This window comes from Anabrus simplex, chromosome 1 (genome assembly GCF_040414725.1).
Source record: "Anabrus simplex isolate iqAnaSimp1 chromosome 1, ASM4041472v1, whole genome shotgun sequence".
In the NCBI taxonomy this organism is placed as follows: domain Eukaryota; kingdom Metazoa; phylum Arthropoda; class Insecta; order Orthoptera; family Tettigoniidae; genus Anabrus; species Anabrus simplex.
The window spans coordinates 138,347,425-138,369,304 of NC_090265.1; the positions used below are offsets into that span (position 1 = coordinate 138,347,425).

At 39.8% G+C, this 21,880-nt stretch overlaps 1 protein-coding gene across 1 annotated transcript in view; it reads right to left on the reverse strand.

Annotated features, from left to right (window-relative positions):
* The window catches only part of LOC136857989 (anionic trypsin-2), a 204,428-nt gene that overhangs the window by 36,473 nt on the left and 146,075 nt on the right, over positions 1-21,880 (reverse strand). Inside the window, exons 4-5 of the mRNA XM_068225745.1 lie at positions 17,205-17,355; positions 10,546-10,659 (exon numbers count right to left, since the gene is read on the reverse strand). Coding sequence (XP_068081846.1) covers positions 10,546-10,659; positions 17,205-17,355 — 265 coding nt within the window. The remainder of the gene's footprint in view (positions 1-10,545; positions 10,660-17,204; positions 17,356-21,880) is intronic.

Sequence of the window (21,880 nt, forward strand, 5' to 3'; positions counted from 1 at the left end):
TTAAATTCCATGGGCATACTTGACTAACTACAATAAAAAGATATGGTAACAGATTCCGTTTGAAATTGCAATAGGGGCCGATGACCTTCGATGTTAGGCCCCTTAAAACACCAAGCATCATCATCAAATTGCAATAAGGAGCAATTTACTAATATCATCTTGCAAATTTCAATTCATGACACATTTACACCTTGCAGTTTCAATCCTGAAAAGAAAAAAAAAATACATGGTTGCTTTGTTACACCCCTGATAGTGTGGGTATCACTGTGTGGGTTCGACGAGCTGATCCATGGGGATCGAACCAATATCCGTATGAGTGGTTATGACACCACTGACAATCCTTTTAGGAGACGTGAGCGCGAAGGTAAACTTGAATTACCGTCGCCTTCACGTTCCCTGTAATGAGTCACCTCCAGGTATTTACATTCAGGTAGGCCGGATTCCCAACGTGGAAATGTTATCGTATCTAAAACGGGAACTAATTGGACGGATGGACCCTGGCGTACCTATCCAGATACACGAGCAGCCGAGAACTAGCTCGTCAACTCCAAGCTTAAATCAATATTTACATTTGTCAGTACGACAAGAACACACGGGCAGTTTGAACAGAACTGTAAACGTTGCGCCGCGTAAAAGTTGCGCCGTGGAGATTCCCCGCCGGGAATATAAGTGGTTTGACAGCTGTCTTAAGTAACTGCTACCTGCGCTGCACCGTAGGGACTTATTTCCAAGTCCAACGAATATCTGTAGTACTGAGGTTTCGAAATAAATATATACATACATACATTATCATTATAGACTGTTATGCCTTTCAGCGTTCAGTCTGCAAGTCTCTGTTAATTTACTTTTTTTTGCTAGTTGATTTACGTCGCATCGACACAGATAGGTCTTATGGCGACGATGGGAGAGGGAAGGGCTAGGAGTGGGAAGGAAGCGGTCGTGGCCTTAATTAAGGTACAGCCCCAGCATTTGCCTGGCGTGAAAATGGGAAACAACGGAAACCATTTTCAGGGCTGCCGACAGTGCGGTTCGAACCTACTATCTCCCGAATACTGGATACTGGCCGCACTTAAGCGACTGCAGTTATCGAGCTCGGTGTGAATTTACTAAACGTCGCCACAATCCTCGATTTGCAACTAGTGTTGTGGCCCCATTTAGTTCTATACCTCTTATCTTTAAATCGTTAGAAACCGAGTCAAACCATCGTCGTCTTGCTCTCCCTCTACTTCTCTTACCCTCCATAGCAGAGTCCATTATTCTCCTAGGTACCCTCTTCCATTCGCCTCACATGTCCCAACCACCAAAGCCGGTTCATGCGTACAGCTTCATCCATCGAGTTCATTCCTAAATTAGCCTTTATCTCCTCATTCCGAGTACCCTCCTACCATTGTTCCCACCTGTTTGTACCAGCAACTTCTAACTTATGAATAAAATATCCTGAGTCCACCCAGCTTTCGCTCCCGTAAAGCAAAGTTGGTCTGAAAACAGACCGATGTAAAGATAGTTTCGCCTGGGAGCTGACTTCCTTCTTACAGAAAACTACTGATCGCAACTGCGAGCTCACTGCATTAGCTTTACTACACCTTGATTCAATCTCACTTACTATATTACCATCCTGAGAGAACACACAACCTAAATACTTGAAATTATCGACCTGTTCTAGCTTTGTATCACCAATCTGACATTCAGTTCTGTTGAATTTCTTACCTACTGACATCAATTTAGTCTTCGAGAGGCTAATTTTCATACCATACTCATGGCACCTATTTTCAAGCTCCAAGATATTAGACTGCAGGCCTTCGGCACAGTCTACCATTAAGACCAAGTCGTCAGCATAGGCCAAACTGCTTACTACATTTCCACCTAACTGAATCCCTCCCTGCCATTTTATACCTTTCAGCAGATGCTCCATGTAACCTACGAACAGCAAAGATTAAAGATTACAGCCTTGTCTAACCCCAGTAAGTACCCTGAACCAAGAACTAATTCTACCATCAATTCTCACTGAAGCCCAATTGTCAACATAAATGCCTTCGATTGATTTTATTAATCTACCTTTAATTCCATAGTCCCCCGGTATAGTGAACATCATTTCCCTCGGTACCCTGTCATATGCTTTCTCTAGATCTACGAAACATAAACACAACTGCCTATTCCTCTCGTAGCATTGTTCAGTTACCTGACGCATAATGAAAATCTGATCCTGACAGCCCCTCTGTGATCTGAAACCACACTGGTTTTCATCCAACTTTCTCTCAACCAATGATCGCACCCTCCCTTCCAAGATGCCAGTGAATACTTTGCCTGGTATACTAATCAATGAGATACCTCGATAGTTGTTGCAATCCTTCTTGTTCCCTTGCTTATAGATAGGTGCAATTACTGCTTTTGTCCAATCTGAAGGTACCTTACCAACACTCCACGCTTTTTACTACTCCATGAAGCCATTCCATCCCTGCCTTCCCACTATACTTCATCATTTCAGGTCTAATTTCATCTATTCCTGCAGCCTTATGACAATGGGGATTATTTACCATCCTTTCCACTTCCTCAAGCATAATTTCACCAACATCATTTTCCTCCTCCCCATGAGCTTGGCTGTTTGCATCACCACCAGAATGATTACCTTTTACATTGAGAAGGTCTTCAAAATATTCCCTCCACCTCTCCAGTGATTCCCTGGGATCTATTATGAGTTCACCTGAATTACTCAAAACACTGTTCATTTCCTTTTTCCCTCCCTTCCTAAGATTCTTTATTACTGTCCAGAAAGATTTCCCTGCTGCTTGCCCTAGCCTTTCCAGGTTATTACCAAAATCTTCCCATGACTTCTTTTTGGATTCAACAACTATTTGTTTCGCTCTGTTTCTTTCATCTACGTATAAATCCCTGTCTGCCTCGGCCCTTGTTCAGAGCCATTTCTGATAAGCCTTCTTTTTACGTTTACAAGCTGCTCTCACTTCATCATTCCACCAAGATGTTTGCCATTTCCCATCTTTACACACAGTTGTTCCTAGGCTTTCCCTTGCCTGTTTCTACTACAGCATCCCTGTATGCCACCCATTCACTTTCTATATCCTGAACCTGCTTACTGTCTACTGTTCGAAACTTCTCACTAATCATATCCATGTACTTCTGTCTAATTTCCTCGTCCTGGAGACTTCTACACTTATTCGTTTGCAGACAGATTTCACTTTCTCTACCCTAGGCCTAGAGATACTTAGTTCACTACAGAGCAGATGGTGGTCTGTATCATCGAAAAATCCGCGAAAAACTCGTACATTCCTAACAGATTTCCTGAATTCAAAGTCTGTCAAGATATAGTCTATTATGGATCTGGTACCCCTTGCCTCCCATGTGTAGCGGTGAATAGCCTTATGCTTGAAGAATGTACCGTATTCGTAACAGCTAAACCCATACTAGCACAGAAGTCGAGCAAACGCTTCCCATTCCCATTAGCTTCCATATCTTCCCCACATTTACCAATCACACTTTCGTATCCTTCAGTTCTATTCCCAACTCTCGCATTGAAATCGCCCGTTAGCACTATTCTATCCTTTCTGTTGACCCTGACCACGATGTCACTCAATGCTTCATAAAAGTTGTCAACATCCTCATCTGCACCCTCACATGGTGAATATATAGACACAATTCTTGTTCTAATTCCTACAACTGACAAATCTACCCACATCATTCGCTCATTTACGTGCCTAACAGAAACTGTGTTGCGTGCAATGGTATTCCTGATAAAGAGCCCTACCCTTTCTAACACCCGTCAAGTACACTTTATAATCTCCTATCCCTTCCTCGTTATCTCTCCTTACCCGAATATCAATTACTTCTAGCACATCCAGATGCATCCTCTTTGCTGACTCAGCCAGTTCTACCTTCTTTCTTCCATAAGCCCCATTAATATTGATAGCTCCCCATCGAATTCCATTTCGTTCGCCAAGTTGTTTCCAAGGAGTCCCTCGCCTGTCAAATGGGAGTGGGACTCCATTACTCCCATAGGTCCGAGGCTTTCTTAAAATGTTCTGAGCTCGGTAAATTAATGAAGCAGGATGCTACCCTGCACATAGTCCAAGTGAGGATCTCTCCTCTAACGGGTTATGGACCACCGGTGAATTGTATAGTCCTAGCCGCCTGAGCACAAGGAGGGCCATGACTCAGAATATGTCCGAGATGCCCACTCCCATTCCATAGCAACTGGTATCCCAACTCTCAGGACCACTTACTAGGCCACTCAGCCGTTGCCCATGGTTCACGAACTAGGACGTGACTACAGTAACCCACAAACATGAAAAATGTTATTCTCTCTATCAATGTTGGTTTCTTGCACATTTAGAAAACCTGCATCGTATTTATATCAGTGGGTGAAATGTAACCTAACCTAACCTAACCTAAGCTAATCCAACCTAACCTAACCTAACCTAGAATGATTAATGACCACGGCGCAAGTTTTACGACACCGGTTGAACACTATGCTCGCCTAATTATGACAGGTGTCGTCCCTGGGAATATCCGCACATACTGCAAGTAAACTCCCAATCGGAGTACAAATTATGGGTCCGAAACAACCCGACACCAGACGAGAGTCTCTGTTATTATCCTCCTATTATTATTATTATTATTATTATTATTATTATTATTATTATTATTATTATTATTATTATTATTATTATTATTATTATTGCCAACGGCCGTAGCCGTGTCGAAACACCGGATCCCGTGAGATCTCCGCAGTCAAGCAACAATGGGCGTGGTCAAGATTTGGATGGGTTGTCACGCGCTGTTGGTGGGGGTAAGGGAATGGAGGAGCGGAAAGGAAATGGCCCCCCTACCACACGTAAATTTCGGCTCGGGCACACCTCTGCGGTGGTTCGGACTTGCCTTCGGAAAGAATACACTATTATTATTATTATTATTATTATTATTATTATTATTATTATTATTATTATTATTATTATTATTATTACTGTTATTATTGGAGATCATTATCGTAACACTTAATCGTCCCCTAGTTAATATTTTAATTCCCTTTTTCACTTTATACGACCTCTCCGTTCATATATCCGTATATATATGGATATGAATATGTGTATGAAACCTTCATTTAGAGACCATTATATTACTGGAATCAAAATGCATAAATTTTATCATTGTGATTTGTGAAACTCAAGACATGCTATTCACTACCAGAGTCTAATGAATACTATTGACCTATCGGCAGATGTATTCGTTGCTGAAATTCCCTTCTGAAAGACTACGGATCATTTCTAAGCTTTGCAAATGCTGTAATACTGACAGAGTTGTTGTAAAAATTGTAATTATTATTCCTTGCTTCAACATGAAGTATAAAGTAAATCTATATAGCCTACTGTATATATATATATAAAACAACATGTCCTCACTGACTGATTGATTGACTGACTGATTCATCATCGCCGAGCAAAACCTACTGGGCATAAAGAAATGAAATTTTGGGGATACAATCATATTACTGTTTAAGGGCTCACTAAGGGAAGATTTTCGGATATCCCATTCCTAAGGGGTTGAAGAGGTGGGTGAATTTTTAAAATGAGTGTATCTATATCTCACAACTGAACAGTTTAAAGACATGAAAATTGGTATTTGGAATCTGCTTTAGAAACAAAGAAACACGTACTTTTCTGTTTTCGGAAAATGGTGTTAAGGGGGGTGGAAAAAGGTGAAAAAGAGTTGTGGATACTTATATCTCAACAATTGAAGATGTTACAGTCATGAAAATTGGTATATGGAATCTCCTTTAAAAGTAAAGGGACACGCATAATTTGTTTTCTGAAAATCCACTTAAGGGAAAGTGTTAAAGGGGTAAATTTTTAAAATGTGCATTTAATATATATATATATATAAAACTTAACACGTTACAGACGTTAAATCGGTATTTTTAATCTATTTTAAAAATAAAAGTAACACGTATTAGTTTGTTTTCGGAAGAAGCACTTCAGTGGGGTGGGGGTGTAACAAGGAATGAAAAAGGGGTTATATTCTTTTTATGTGGATACTTATATCTCAAAAACTGAAGAAGTACAGAAAAGAACATTGGTATTTGGAATCTCCTTTAAAAATAAAGAAACATGTAAGGGGTGAATTTTTAAACTGAGTACATCCCATAAATGTAACATGTTCAGACGTGAAAATTGGCATATGGAATCTCCTGTAAAAGTAAAGAAACGCGCATAATTTGTTTTCTGAAAATCAACTTAAGGGGAAGTGTTAAAGGGGTTAAAATTTGATGAGCATATATACAGTATATATCAGAAACGGGAACTCAACACGTTTCAGACGTGAAAATTAGCATTTTTGATCTAATTTAAAAATAAAAGTAACACGCATTTGTTTGTTTTCGAAAAAAACACTTCAGTGGCGGGGGGAGTTGTAAACAGGACTGAAAAATGGGTTGAATTCTTTTTATGTAGATACATATCTAGAAAACTGAATATGTTACAGGCGTGAAAATTGTTATTTGGAATCGATTTAAAAATAAACACGTATTTTTTTGTTTTCGGAAAATCCACTTAAATGAGTGGGGTAGGTGAAGAAAAGTGAACTTACTTTAATTATTTTTATGGGAATACTTATACATCAAATACTGAAGATGGTACAGACGTGAAAATTGGTATTTGGAATCTGAAAATCCACTAAAAATGAGGAAACACGTATTTTTTGTTTTCGGAAAAATCCTCTTAAGGGGGGTGAGAAAAGGTGAGAAAACGGTTGAACACCTTTTTTGAGGATACTTATATCTCAAAAACTGACAATGTTACGGTCATGAAAAGTTTTATTTGGAATCTTCTTTAAATATAAAGATAGAAGTATTTTTTTGTTTTTGGAAAATCTACTTAAGGGGGTAGGGAGTAAACAGGACTGCTAAAGTTGGTGAATTAGTATAATGAGTATATCTCAGAAACATAACATGTTACAGCGTGAAAATTGAAGTATAAATTTAAATATAAAATATACAATTTAAATATAAATTACACTTACTTTTTTCGAAAAAATCACTTGGGGGGGGGGGGGAGTAAAAGGACTGAAAGATGGGTTGAATTATTTTATTATGTTACTGGTACCGGGCGAGTTCATTGAGAGAGAGACCGTAGGGTAAAAGGAGGAGAGGAAGCCCCAAACAAACGTAGCGAAGGTCTGTGCACATGGAGGCAATGGAAGAAGACAAGACCTGGAGAGAGGTGAAGAGGTTGGCTGGCAACAGGTTCAGATGGAGATGCTTTGTTGATGCCCTATGTTCCACAACAGCAGGAATTAAGTCAAGTAAGTCACCGGGTGAGTTGGCCGTGCATTTAGGAGCGCGCAGCTGTGAGCCCGCATCCGGGAGAGAGTGGGTTCGAACCCCACCGTCGGTAGTCCTGAAGATGGTTTTCCCTGATTTCCCATTCTCACACCAGGCAAATGCTGGGGCTGTACCTTAATTAAGGCCACGGCCGCTTCCTTCCCATTCCTAAGCCCTTCCTGTCCCATCGTCGCCGTAAGACCTATCTGTGTCGCTGCGACGCAAAGCAAGTAGCAAAATAGTAGGATACTGTTAACTGAAAATACAGACGTGAAAATTTGTATTTTGAGTCACCTTCAAAAATAAAGAAACACGTCCTTTTTTCGTAAAATCCACTTAAAAGGGATGTAAGAAGGACTGAAAAGGGTTGAATCCTTTTCATGAGGATGCTTATATTTCAAAAACTGAAGATGTTACGGACATAAATATTTGTATTTGGAATCTTGATTAAAAATAAAGAAACACTCATTTTTGTTGGGGGGCAGGCGGGGAGAGGAAAAATTAGGGGGATGTAAAAGTAATTGAATTCTATTAATGAGAATACAAATAAGAAGTGGACTTAAGACAATACACCGCTAAGAGGTTTTGACTGAAGGAATGATGACAAGAACGTACGTTTATATGAATCCAATTGAATTACGAAGTTAAAATGTCAATGATATGTTAGGTTTATATAACAGAAGGTTTGAAACAAATTAAATCCCTCAGAGAGTTAAATGGGGGTTGAGGTCCGAATGTTTACATTACATTCTTAATCTTGGTTGGAACTAGTTTCTACCTTGACTAAGCCATCATCAGCCATAACATAAAATTGTACAAATACATCAAATGACTAAAAATAAATGCACAAGCACAAATGACATTTGTACCGGGCGGTACACCTCCACGCCGCTAATTCAAACTTTGCGCCAGTTGAAACTCCTCTGCTGGAGGAAGTCTGAACTTTATCTACTGTGTTAATTTTCAAGTTTCTCAGAAGATGTCACTACTTGGAAATTTTGGAGTTTCTGAACTGGGTCGTTTTCGATGTATTTTTGTTTTACCTGTAGTAAGAAGTGTGAACTTTCTCTTCTAGAGGACACTACTGAAGAACTACAATAGTGCACCCTAGTGCGAAGTGAAAGAACTGTTTTTTTGGAGAAATTTTTATTTCAAAAGTTTGTTTCTTGTTAAATTTCCTTCTGTTATTGTTTAAGTTGGCTGTATAACCCTTTCGTTCCCCTTGTTTTGAATTTAGCCAATCCCGAATTTCTTTAATTAATTTCTGACCAATCCGATGTATCTTCTCCAACTTGTATATCTTGCTTAACCCTAGCCAATAAAGTTTTTGTGGGCGGGTGTTCTCATTTCCGAAACGCCTCGAACTTTCCACGAGAGTATATAAACTGCTGATTTTCGGGTCTCTGCGCCACTTCAGTACTATCTTTCAGTGTGTAAAGTACATAGCAGGGGGCGGGAAGCGCCTCTTTCTTCGGGCAGCAGTTCAACAACAAGGTAATGGCCGTTTAAGAACTTCTTTTCTTGCTAGCTCAGCAGTTGAACTCTCGGGGCGGGTCCGAAGCGTTTCCACCATGTAACTTTCCTCTAAAATGTAAAGACTCTTAGTATCGATTCTCTTTTAAAGCTACATATTGGGATAGAGAGTGCTTAACCCTCTCGAGCTCCCACGCATATTGTTTTGAGGTGAACTTATTTTTCATAACCGATTCTTCCTTAACGTAGTGTAAATTGTTTCCTTCTAAAGTCACCTCTTTAGTATGGGATTAGCCCTTGCATTAGCGGCCTAGAGCCAGATTAGGTTTTAAACAAAAGGTATTAGGAGTGCAGGTCGCCTCCTCTCAAATTGTTATTTTGGAGGTCATGTAATTAACCTTTTTCTCACTTAATAGGCCTCAGTAGGTTGGGTATTTTACCCCTGTGTTTATGTCCTTAGAGGACAGCTTGAAGGTGGAATTTGGTGTGGCCTTTGACAGGCTTAAATTTTGAGAGCGAGTGGCTCTTTCTTGAAAATTGAGTATGTATGCCTCGAGGAGGCTTTTCTGTGTAATTTAGAGCAAGTGCTCCTGGGCATGAATGGGGTTTTCTGCCCCTCTGTTAAATCTTGTTTTGGGGTAAAGTTGGGCTAGTTGCCCGAGAATTGTGAGTTCGGGGCTTGAAGCCCAAATCCTGTAAATACTGTAATTGTACTTTTGTTGCCTTGCTACTCTGTACCTGCCATTCTTGTTATTTCTGAATTTTGAAAAGAAAATATAACCTTGTTAAATTTTAAATTAACTTTAATTTCGTAGCCTGAGACCTGTTCACCCCCGCACCTTCTTTCACCTCTGCTGTTCCACAGATACCTCGGAACAACATTAAAAGGTAATAAATGAACTATGTGCACCACAGGTAAAATAAAATTAATATAAGACTCTAAAGTCCTTGGATGCACTGCATCACGTTGAAATGTTAGTGCTTTTAGTTAAAATATTCTTGAAAATGCTGATGGGGATTGTCGGAAACGGCACACGAAGTGTCAAATGAGGTTAGCTTCGTAAACTAAATTATCCATCCCTACAAAACCGCTTGGCGTACAAAGTTGTAATCTTGCCAGAAGGGTCTTCTTTTATGTCATGGGTGTAGAAAACATATACTTTCAAACATTTCTCCCCTAAGAGGTTTAGATGGTAATTGACTCTCAAAAGCACAATACCCATTCTTCCGAAACCGTATCAGGCACAAACATAACTTTTTTTTTTAATGAAGGGTGGTCTTCAATATCCTAAATGTGAATACATATTTCAAAACAATCATCCCTTCAAAAAGTGTTCATTCCTCCATTACTGTTCTACAGGTTCACAGGTTGGTCGCTTTTACGTCGTAGATGTTAAATCAGATATGGTTTAGAGCATTCAAATTCTTCCGTACGAGGTTCAATTGAGTGGTAGATTACAAAATAAATAATCATTCCCCCAAAAAATTTTGACGTACGAAAAGAGGACGCATTTTATAGGCTCAGCTGACTCTCCACAGTAATCCAGGTACTATCACTACAACAAGAAAACAATATGCGTCTTCTATCACTATCACTTCTGGCTGTGGAAAGTTTCACCAACAAGTGTCTTAAAAAAATTCTGTAAACTGATAAAATAAATATGGGAGAAAAACCCACCCAACTGGAAATTATCTCTTAGGTTGCCAAGACTTGAATCTGGCACTGAATGGAGGTGCCAACTTACCACCAGAGTATTGCCCCAGCCAGATACAATACACATCACGGACGGTAACAGGTGATCTTCTTGTAATGAAATGGCGCTGATTACAGGACTGTTGAGTGGAAATCCACCATCAACCTGAAATAAATATAAAAGAAATATATACTCTAAAGCCGATCCTGCTGTAAGGTGGGAAGGATAAAGTATAAAACAAATAATTGATTTTAGGAAGAGGATTGGAATAATTTACTACGGAAGATGTTTCCAACTGCCCTAAATGCAGATCACTGGTGATTGATTGAGCATGTTAATCATAAAACGGAAATAACAGACATGGAAGGAACAAGTAAGAACGAAGAATTGGAAAGAAATAAGTAGAAGGTAGAAACATACTCTGATATTCATCTATATACAAAAACAATAACAACATTCAATCGGGGCTGAGTCGGGATCAAGCAACAAGGTTTGACTTAAAATCGTCCCACGTGATAGGAATTAAAGAAATAAAGCATTATCTAGTCAGAAGGGGTTTACATTTTATTGCTGACATTTTGCTTAATTCTAAACAAACCAAGACCATGAGTTCAAAATAATAATAATCCTTTGGACGCTCAACATTTCTAATTTTGGCCTTTATAGAATTCTGGTTAACTGCTCTATCCACTCAAGTGCGCTTTCTGTCGTCCGCATGCTGCGACATTTGACGAAATAAAGATATTCATCGCAATTCGACCATCACAAATTTTCTCAAAAATTCTCTAGTTATTTGAACTTCTTATGCTCTCTAAGTGCAGAAACCACTGAAATGAATCAAACGATACCTTGCACGATGTGCTACCACGTCGAAATCTAAAACGACACTGCAATCTTAGTACCTCAAGATTGCAGCACTATTGCATCAACCCATGACGTCATAGCGAGGTAAGACATGTGTTACTAGATACAATATTTTTTCTTCTTTAAAATGAGATATTGAACATTTTCGTCACTCACATTGTCTAGAAATAACTTCGATTTTAAAAATTTCACGTTTTTCAAGACTCACCGACTCGAATACGGTTCCGAAATTACAGATCTATTCTACGTCAAAATACTGCACCCTTGCTTACCGATAGTCAACATCTACCTATGGCTTTTGCTAATGAAGACTCTTTTAATCTCAGGGGTTCCGGGCTATTCAGTCACTTGCTGACATGAATCGGCGGGTAGCTTAAGGAAATCTAATTACTACTTGAAATATAATTTTAGAAGGGGGCTCAAATGGATTTATTATAAAAAGGAAATGTTTACGTTTCGTAAACGTAAAGCATCTAATAACTTTGACACAAATGAAAAAATATGAAGACCTCTGGAATTATTTTATTGATATTTAGGTTAGTTAAACGTTAACTGGCATCCCTCAATAGAATTCAATAACAAAAACAATGAATATAGAAGAACCTGAAAATTACTATCGGATTTCAAGTAGCAATATTGGTCGATTCACTTGATCCGTGAGGATTCATTTTCCGTAATCGGACCTCGAATTTTTCTTTAACTAAGGTACACCGATCACAAAATACCAAGTAGGATATCACCAGCTACCGAATGGACTTTTAATCGAACCGAAACAACCTCAGGTTATATTTGAACCAATTAATTATACACAAAGAAAACAAATGAACATGTTAACTTGCACTTTGCAAGGCATGGTGCTCCAAAAAAATCACTGTTATCAACTCCCTAATATCTCTATAATAATACATTATCGCACCATGTTGTGTCACAACCAGACACCCAGAAATAAAGTTATTTAATTAATTAATTAATTAACTAATTAATTCATATTATATAGAATATTGTTCCACTGGACTGCAATATTTATAAAGTGTAATTAAAAGCTTGAGTTTACATTTAAGTTAACACACAAATAAATTTCAGGTTATTTAGTTTATAATAAAATAATTTAAATTGAATAAACTAATAAGCACGGATTTCTGAAAATTAATCTTATCGCTTCACTGAATTATAATTAAATAAATCCAATCGTCTATGAACGGTACCAACAAACTAAACTGAAAAGAGTAACGTCAATGGACGGTGTTGTAATAATCATCACCATGCTATCAATAGCAACTAATGTGAACTTATTAAACAAGGGTCTTGTAGAAAACATACTCATTACAATAATCATGACCACTACTGTGGCAAGGAACACAGATAAACGTCTCACTCATGTAGAACGATTTGTTATTTATTTCAGTAATCACAACCGTCATCTTGACCATTGAATAAATGTGCTACTCAAAAACCTATGACCAGTGCTATCATAAACCAAAGTAAATTTTTATCACAAACACTTAACTTTAGTGATCAACACCAATAAAATTTAGCTGACGCACTATCATCGCAGACTGAACTGATCGTAATGACTATCCACAAATATTAATTTTCACTAGAATAAACTAACCAAAAGTCCTCACAGACTGAACTAACCATCTAATTGAATTCATGAATGTTTAAACTGGACACTGATAATTGCAGACTGAACTGACTATCTAATTAATTTCATAAATGTTGGAAATAAATCGGACACTGATCACTGCAGACTGAACTACTATCTAATTGATTATATGATCGTTGGAAATACTATCATCAACATATGCTGACTTTATAACTAGTGATCTCTCTCTCTCTCTTAGTGGATGTCTTTATATGCTGTTACAAGAAAAACATGAAATATTATGCATGGCATAATCATTCTGCATCGTTACGTTCACGTACCCTTAAAATTATTTTCATAACTCACAACTATCCGCGTGGTGCACTAACCAACTAATAAAAATTACGTATGAATCTAGCCGCTATCATTACGTCTTTAACAGATCACTACTGTGAAACTAACCACCTGATAGTCCCTCAGTCAACCAGAACTCATCTAAAAATTAAGACAAAATCCCAGTTGTGGGTGCGTGAGAGACGAGTGCCATATTTACTCGTACCATTCGATAAATTCTCCACAACACACATCAACAATCTACTGCCACAACATCTTTGTCAAAACTTCGCCGAAACAACTATTGCACCTCAAAAAAATTATTCCAGTATACAAAATATCATCACTATAAGTTACGAGATTTACTTATTATCAATAGTTCTTCGACCCTCTCAAATCTCCCAGACAGTCGTCTGATAACGGATCGCAGTATTCTAAAAATATCTCACCTTTTTCGCCTAGCGGATTGTCAATCATCCCGTACCACCTGTCGTTGCGGTGAATCTGCGTGGAAAGAGGCTCACTTTGAAACAAGCCAGATTATAATATACTCCTTTCAATTGAATTTATCTCTCATAACATCTAACCTTCCGAGATCACATGATTCCTAAAACCAACAGTTCTCGAACCCTGGACATTGCACATATCTCCCACGGCTTACTGACACATATTATTTCCTCGGGGCATTTCCATCCCGGAATCCAACAAAACTTATTTATTTTGACATTCCCTCGGCTGGTTCTTCCTTTCTCATCATGGCTATTGGATGTCTATATGATCTCAGATTACTTTCTTATACAATTATATGGCATATCTTAATCTCATTTTTATATTTCATTTTAATATTGTGGCTTGTTTCATGGACTCATCCTCGCACTAGAATTACGTAACTCTTGAAACTAACTTCTAGCAAAATATTAACTTTAAATGATAGGAATGTCACGGTGATCTTGACTTAATTTAGACATTACGATATCTTTATCCGATACTCACAAACTAAAATTTTCCAACACTCAACTATATTTACATTATACTTTGACACGGAATCTTGACACACAAATTCTCTAACGATAGACTGGCCTAAAACTTATATTTATCCGATACCTTCTTTAATCCGATTTAACATAATCGTCTGAAATTTTGGGATTTCAACATAAAATGTACGTAAACTTCTCGTAACATCTCTGCGCCACGCAGCACTTAATATTTGAACGAACGCAAAGAAGAACATCAAACTATCGACCTGAACTTAGGCCCTTATTTATACAGAACATAACGATGCAGTAATACACTTTAAATAATACAAATCATGTCACCCACCTTGATTTCTGCTGAACAATGGCATGTTCTGAGACATTGCCATTCGCCGACTGACCAATTATGGCTTAATACAACATGTTGATACAAACTATACACACTTCACACATTTCTTCTCGTAGATCATTAATTAACATTATTTAATTCTATTCTCTTACATTCTACACACTTAATAAATGTATGTGAATCTTCAAGTTTTCGTCGCCATAAGACCTATCTGTGTCGGCGCGACGTAAAGCCCCTAGCAAAAAAAAAAAAAAAAAAAAAAAAAATCTTCAAGTTTATCACACAGACCTGTACTCGCGTACCACCGATGAAGGAATGAAGCTTGCACCCCTGATCACTCTTAGTATATCCGAGCTTTTGGCACGCGAAAAGTGGTAGGAAGATTGCACCACATGACACAATTTCATTATCCCATGGGTCTCATATCTGGTATTGGTATCCGTAATGTTCAGAAATATTCAAATATGAATCTCATGATTTTATACTTTTAATTTGCCTCTAAATGGTCTAAAACACAGAAGCGTGGGTTGAATAAATACTTTTCTCCCTCTATGACAACGTACACGTTTATCTCCGAATCTTCCCAAGGTCTAGCACAATCTTTCCATCTTTCGCCAGAAGAGATTTCATTACATTGCAATTCATTTCAATGTAATAGGCGTTCCACTGTACCAATCCAAGTGTTAATTTACCTATGAATAATCGTCGTATTTTATGAATTAGCCACGAGTATGCTCGAATCCACCTGAAATTCTCCCCTGGGATCTTATAAATCTGGATTTGTTTCCTGCCCAACGAGATTGCAATTTAAATTCAGCACTCTTGTCTCGTGGGTACGAAACATGAAGAAGATACAGGGTGCTCAACAAATAATGATGCGAAAATGGATGCTCCTTTCGCAACAATGTATCTCGCGGCTAAGTTGACTAGTAAATTTAGATATCCCTTCTGATAACTGAGAATGATGGTTTCAATACTGCATGGCTCCTTCAGTGCAATGTGGGCATAGGCAAGGCAAATGGCCTGCAGATATTGGTGTGTCACATAGTCGGTGTAACGACACCCTGAACTGTATTGCTTGGATCTTTTAGCCCTCTGCGATCTTCTATTATGCTCAAATGTTGGAACTGTTCCGAAACGGCAGCTTTTTCGATTTGAGAAACTCTCGGATAATATCACATCTTTAAAATAGCAGTTCCTCTTTAGAATAGATTCTTCCTGTCAAGACGAACAGCCGCTGAACGGTAACTACACTTCATCTAAAACAGCACGCGTGAAGAGCTTGGCAGGCGTGTTCGCTCTCGAGAAGAGAGAGACGAAATCTGGTGGGGAGCACAGACCGTAGAGTTGGCCAGGTGTATTGTATGAGTTTGATCACTAGGGAACGTAGCATGCACGGTTCAGGATGGTGGATCATTGGAAGCGCTGTTGCAAACGCATTCCATTATGAAAAGCATATCAGTAAAGAGAAGAGGTTGCGAAAATTTGTATAATCCTTTAAAGCATATGTGTGTGAGAGATTTTCTTTGTAATGAAACTTCACAAGCCAGAATTGCATGCGACATTATCTGACGACAGCTTGCGAAACAGCTTGCACTTGTCTGTGTGCCGTACGTTTGTGCCGGACATTGGTTTCATCATTACTGGCTGTGCACTTACAGCCACTTGTGATGGTTCATGTCGTGGGACTTCTCGAGGCGGGACGGATAAATCGACGAATTGCTGCACATGTTGGACATTAACCGAACTTTTTAACGGTTGTCAGCTGAACAGGCCTATATATGTATGTTAGATTCGGGATGGCCGCATAGTATAGACATATGTCAATATCGGCGTATTGTTAGGGCATCGCTGGTACACCGTACAACATTCGCACCAGAGATCCGAGGGCCGCATAGTATAGACATATGTCAATATCGGCGTATTGTTAGGGCATCGCTGGTACACCGTACAACATTCGCACCAGAGATCCGAGGGAATATGAAACCAGGGTGTGCACACGTAACACTGGGAACCGTCCACTTGCAGTGATATTACGGAACCCCCTCACCCCCACCTTGACAAGGCTCCACTTGTGTCACAACACCGTCGATACGTCTCCTGTGTCGGGCAAGGATCTCCTGGGCAATGTAATAACGTTCGCTCTGCTGTGTAACTGCGATGAGGGATGCTTCAGCTCTCATGTAAGTGATGACCCTCGTGCAAGTAGATTTGCGCCACGGTCAAGTTCACTCTGGTAGGCTCTAAAGTGTTGATGACATTCAACACGCCTGCCACGAGACGACTCGCAGTTGGGCCTGGAACTGACTGTTAAGATCACAGAATTAGCTAAGCAAGCGTATCATTTAGAGATCAATGTAAAAGTGGCCATCAAAGCCAGTAACGTTAACCTCGTGAGCATCATACTCCACCGTGTATAAACCGCCGACTTATGGACCCAAATCCTGGTATCATGGTACAGGGCACGATAAGCTATAATTCCCGTTCACCTTTGGTGTTTGCCGAGGATTCGTTAAGCAGTGCCCGCTACATCCAGGACATTGTTCGACCCGTCCCGTCGACCCGATAATCAAGACTTCAAATAATAAATCAGAGCTACTCTTACCCGTATTAGAGCAATGTCGTTCAGGAGTGTTTCGAACACGAAGCCCTCGTGCAAGTAGACTTGCGCCAAGGTCAAGCTCACTCTGGTAGGCTCTAAAGTGTTGGTGACATTCAACACGCCCGCCACGACTCGCAGTTGGGCCTGGAACTGACTGTTAAGATCACAGAATTAGCTAAGCCAGCGTATCATTTAGAGATCAATGTAAAAGTGGTCATCAAAGCGACTAATATATTATGATAATTAGAAGTGTATGTGTGTTCAGTCTTTGGGCCTGAAGACTGGTTGGATCGTCGACAGCTCCACCATCAGCTGCCATAACTAGTCTAGTAATCACTGAAGAGGCGTAGTAGGGAAATGGAGAAAAGTAGTTTCCTGGTGTTTTCCTCATTGAGCCAACCCAGAGAGGTCTTATGAGGATGATCGGATAGGACTGGGATGCAAGCGAAATGGCCTGCATTAAGGTGGAAATTTGAAACCAAGGAAGAACATTCTCAGGGCTGCATTCATTGCGATTTTAACCCATTATCTCCCAAAGGCTAGCTCAAAGCTGCGTGAGACGAACACCGCAGCCAAATTTTAGTCTGCCACGCCCACTGAAACGCATGCATTAATCGACCCTATGTATAACTGATATTTTCATACCATTCATAACGGGACTGGCTTCATAAGGAATGGAATTACTATAATCTCTTGTACGTGAGTCACTTGCATATTGTTAAAGCCAGGGACGAGACTACGGCAGATTAATAGAAGCAACAAATTAGTTCTAGCCCATACGAAAAGACATATAGCGCAGTCGCTGTGTAAACACCATCTCACCGGGCGAGTTTGCCGTGCGGTCAGAGGCGCGCTGCTGTGAGCTTGCATCCGGGAGACAGTGGGTTCGAATCCCACTGTTGGCAGCTCTGAAGATGGTCTTCTGTGGTTTCCCATTTTCACACCAGGCACATACTGGGGCTGTAGCTTAATTAAGGCCACGGCCGCTTCCTTCCAACTCCTAGGCCTTTTCTATCCCATCGTCGCCATAAGACCTATCTGTGTCGGCGCGACGTAAAGCCACTAGAAAAAAACCCACCATCTCACCAGCAATGAAGGCCGATAACTAGGAGTATCTCATTCTTTAAACCAGTAGAAATAACAGTTTCCAGCTTCTCGAACAGCAGATTCCCTTTCCGTTCTTGGAAGAGTATTTCTATCCTACAACAATTTCGTGTGTATGTTATTAGCTTGGTGCAACCCTTGAAAGGAACACTCCGATGAGAGTGTAGGGAGTCTGCCCCGTAGAGGAAACTTCGTGTTTTAGAGGATGTGTGTTGTGTAAGTTGTAGAAATTATGGGGACTGGTCTACCTCTCAGTTCCCAAACAGAGTGAAATAACCGTCCACAACTGAATCCCAAAGGCATAGCCTGGAATGGAATTAGAGACTTCTTCTTCTACCGTTTCTCCCACACCTTGTCGTGTCGCGGATGCAAACTGTGTGTGTCGCACATGTGGATTTGCTCGTGTTTTACGACTGGATATCAACCCTATGTGGAGGGATGTAACACTATTGCGTGTTCCTGTGGTGGATGGTAATGTGTCGTGTTGTCTGAATGTGAAGAGGAGAGTGTTGGGACAAACACAAACAATCAGTCCCCGAGCCAGAAGAACTGATCGCACGCGATTAAAATATCCGACTCGGCCGGGAATCGAACCCAGCTCGCTCTGAACCGAAGGCTTCAATGCTGACCATTCAGCCAAGGAGTCGGACGGAATCGACGTACGGACTCCGAAGCCCGAAACCAAGACGCTGGTCAGACCAGTTAGACATGGACCCGGACGTATATTCTATCACTGCATTATTAACCAGAAACTAAAACAACGAAAAAACCTAGCTTAAATACTGCCCGGTACGGGTCATACAAGCTTGCATTCGGTAAATAGAGGGTTCAAACCCCACCACTGGGATGAATATATTATTTCGTAGATTCCCATTTTCACACTTGGACTTGGATCGAAGGTAGATTGCCAGGCAGGAAGATGTCTATTCAGCACTCCATGTTGTACGATGTCGGGATGTAAAAGGTTCCTACGAATTTGGTGCTAACTCGACAAAATTCATTTACCCAGTAATAAATCGCTCAGTAGTATCTGGATTCTGTGATAATTAGTAGAGCAAAAGAGAAGGTGGAAACTAAATCACAGGTAGCTTAAATGATGAAAATTAAAATGAAAATCCAGTCTGATACTGATACTTTATTATTTTTCCCTAGATCTACAGTAATAATACCCATTTGATCCTTTAAATGAGAAAAATAACATGTTCAGCCCATGCCAAAATTCACTCTTTCAAACTCTACATACTGTACAGATAAAAGAAAAGAAAAATAAAACACGCAGAGAACAAAAATGAGCAAACAAAACAATATTAATAAGAAAGAAGAAAAGAAAAAAATCAAACGTACTCCATGGACATGCCATGAAATTCCTCAGATACTCCGGAAACGTAACCCCCAAAGTGAGGGTCACCACGGTAGTCATCCTCGGCCCTTTCATGCCACGTCCAACGTCTTTGCTGAATATTCCTGTTGTCTTCCCAGAATGTGTAGTTTAAATAAACATAATTAAAGGACATAATAAAGTTGAAATAAAATCAGCAGTATTAAGAATGTCAAAGACCTTCATGCCTCTCTTAACTAGACACGCAAACCCTTGCACATTCCATTCCTCCTACCTTATTTTACTTGACCCACTCTAGGTTGCTGAGTCCAGACTTACGTTACATTCTGCCATTGCGTATGCTCACGTTGCAACTTCATCCTTGTCAGCCATGCTTAATCAATTTAAATACCAAGCCATACTCCACCTAAACTTGTCATCACGTCCACCAAACCAAAGTCTACAAACAAACACCAATTCTCAATTCTCCCCCCTCTCAGCACTTAAACTCTGCCATTACATATACCACCCCTTCTCCATCTCCACATTTCAGCAATAAATTACCGTCTCTACTGCAATTTAATACCAATACATCATCACTCAACACTCACACAATATAGCAATAATCAAACGTCCACCATCCATCTGTCATCACGTCCACCAAACCAAAGTTTACAAACAAACACCAATTCTCTATTCACATCCCTCTCAACACTTAAACAACTTTCATCTCTAGCACACACTCATCTACCATACTCAATTTACCATACACTCATACTCATCCTATTACCCATCATAATTACCTACCGAAAACTCCATCTTCCACCAAACCAAAATTTACAAATAGCCAAATTACATTACTACATCTTCATACTTTTCCAACACCACATTTCAACATCTACAAATACCACCCACTCATATACCATCACATTAAATACAACTTACTCATGAGTGCACCACCACTTCTCCATACCTTTCCAGCACCTCATTTCAACATATACCACCTCTACTTCCAACACCACATTTCAGCCCTAGCACACACTCGTCTACCATCAAATAAATCTCCATCTACAAATACCACACACTCATACATCATCACAACCTTCAAAATATCACTTCATCTTCACCTACAAATACCAAACACTCATTCCTCAACACTACATTCTTACATCTAACAATCTTTATTTTCACCACTCCCTATACTATTGTTCTTTTTACTTCTAGTAACTACACCCTTCTCATTTCTACCTGAATCCCACATGTCTGTCAGTTTTCTATACTTTCCTGTTTCTCTGCCACCTCTTTTGGCCTCCACTTCATCACCATATTCACTCTGTTGTGTTCTTTTGCCTCCACCTTCAGCTCCCATCATCTCCGTTAATCTTCTTCCCTTGCCTCTTTCCCAACTCCTATTGAGACATCCTCCGGTTGCCTCTGACGTCACCTTTTTACCCGTCACTTCCCTTACTTCACTGCTTTCACTCCCCTGCCTTTCTTCTTCACTGCTTATGGTCACCCTTTCACTTGTCGCCTCTTCCTGGACTTCTTCACTGTTAATGGTCACATTTTCACTTGACGTCTCTCTCTGACCCTCTTCACACATTACACTGTTACTGTTATCTCTCCTCACTTCCCCACCTCTCGTTGCACTGCTAATTTTTTCTTCGTCTTTTTTAATCTTCATTTCTAAGTCCAGCAGTATATTCACAGACCAGTTCCTCTTCCAATTTCTGCCTGATACCACTAGCTCTTGTCCTTTAATAGTAGCTCTCAGTCCTTGATTTATCGCACGTATCTTGTGTTTTTTGAGTATTTTCTCATTCCTAATAGCCTCCCATCCCACGTCTCTCTTGATCCATATTTTTTCTCTCTGCATGTTACTCGCATTGCCTATCACAGCATCAGCCATCAACGTAGAAAACAGTTCTACTTTGATAGGCCTGTTGCCCCTAGTTCTTCCCACTCTCTGTACGTCATCTATGTCCACTTCGCTAAAGTTAAGTTTCAATTTCCCCTGTATTAAGTCGACTACTTTGTAAATTGTACGTACTTTGTCTTCTCTCACCTCCTCAGGCACCCCATAAATAAATAAGCACTTCTTCCTGCGATTCAATGTATTGGCATTCACTTCCGCTTTCAATTTCAACGTCTCCTCTTCCAGTCGTCCTATTCTTTCTCTTAATATTGCCACTTCCTCGTCGTTCTTTCTCACTTGTGATGTTATATCGTCCGTCATTTCTCGCAGCCATAACTTCAT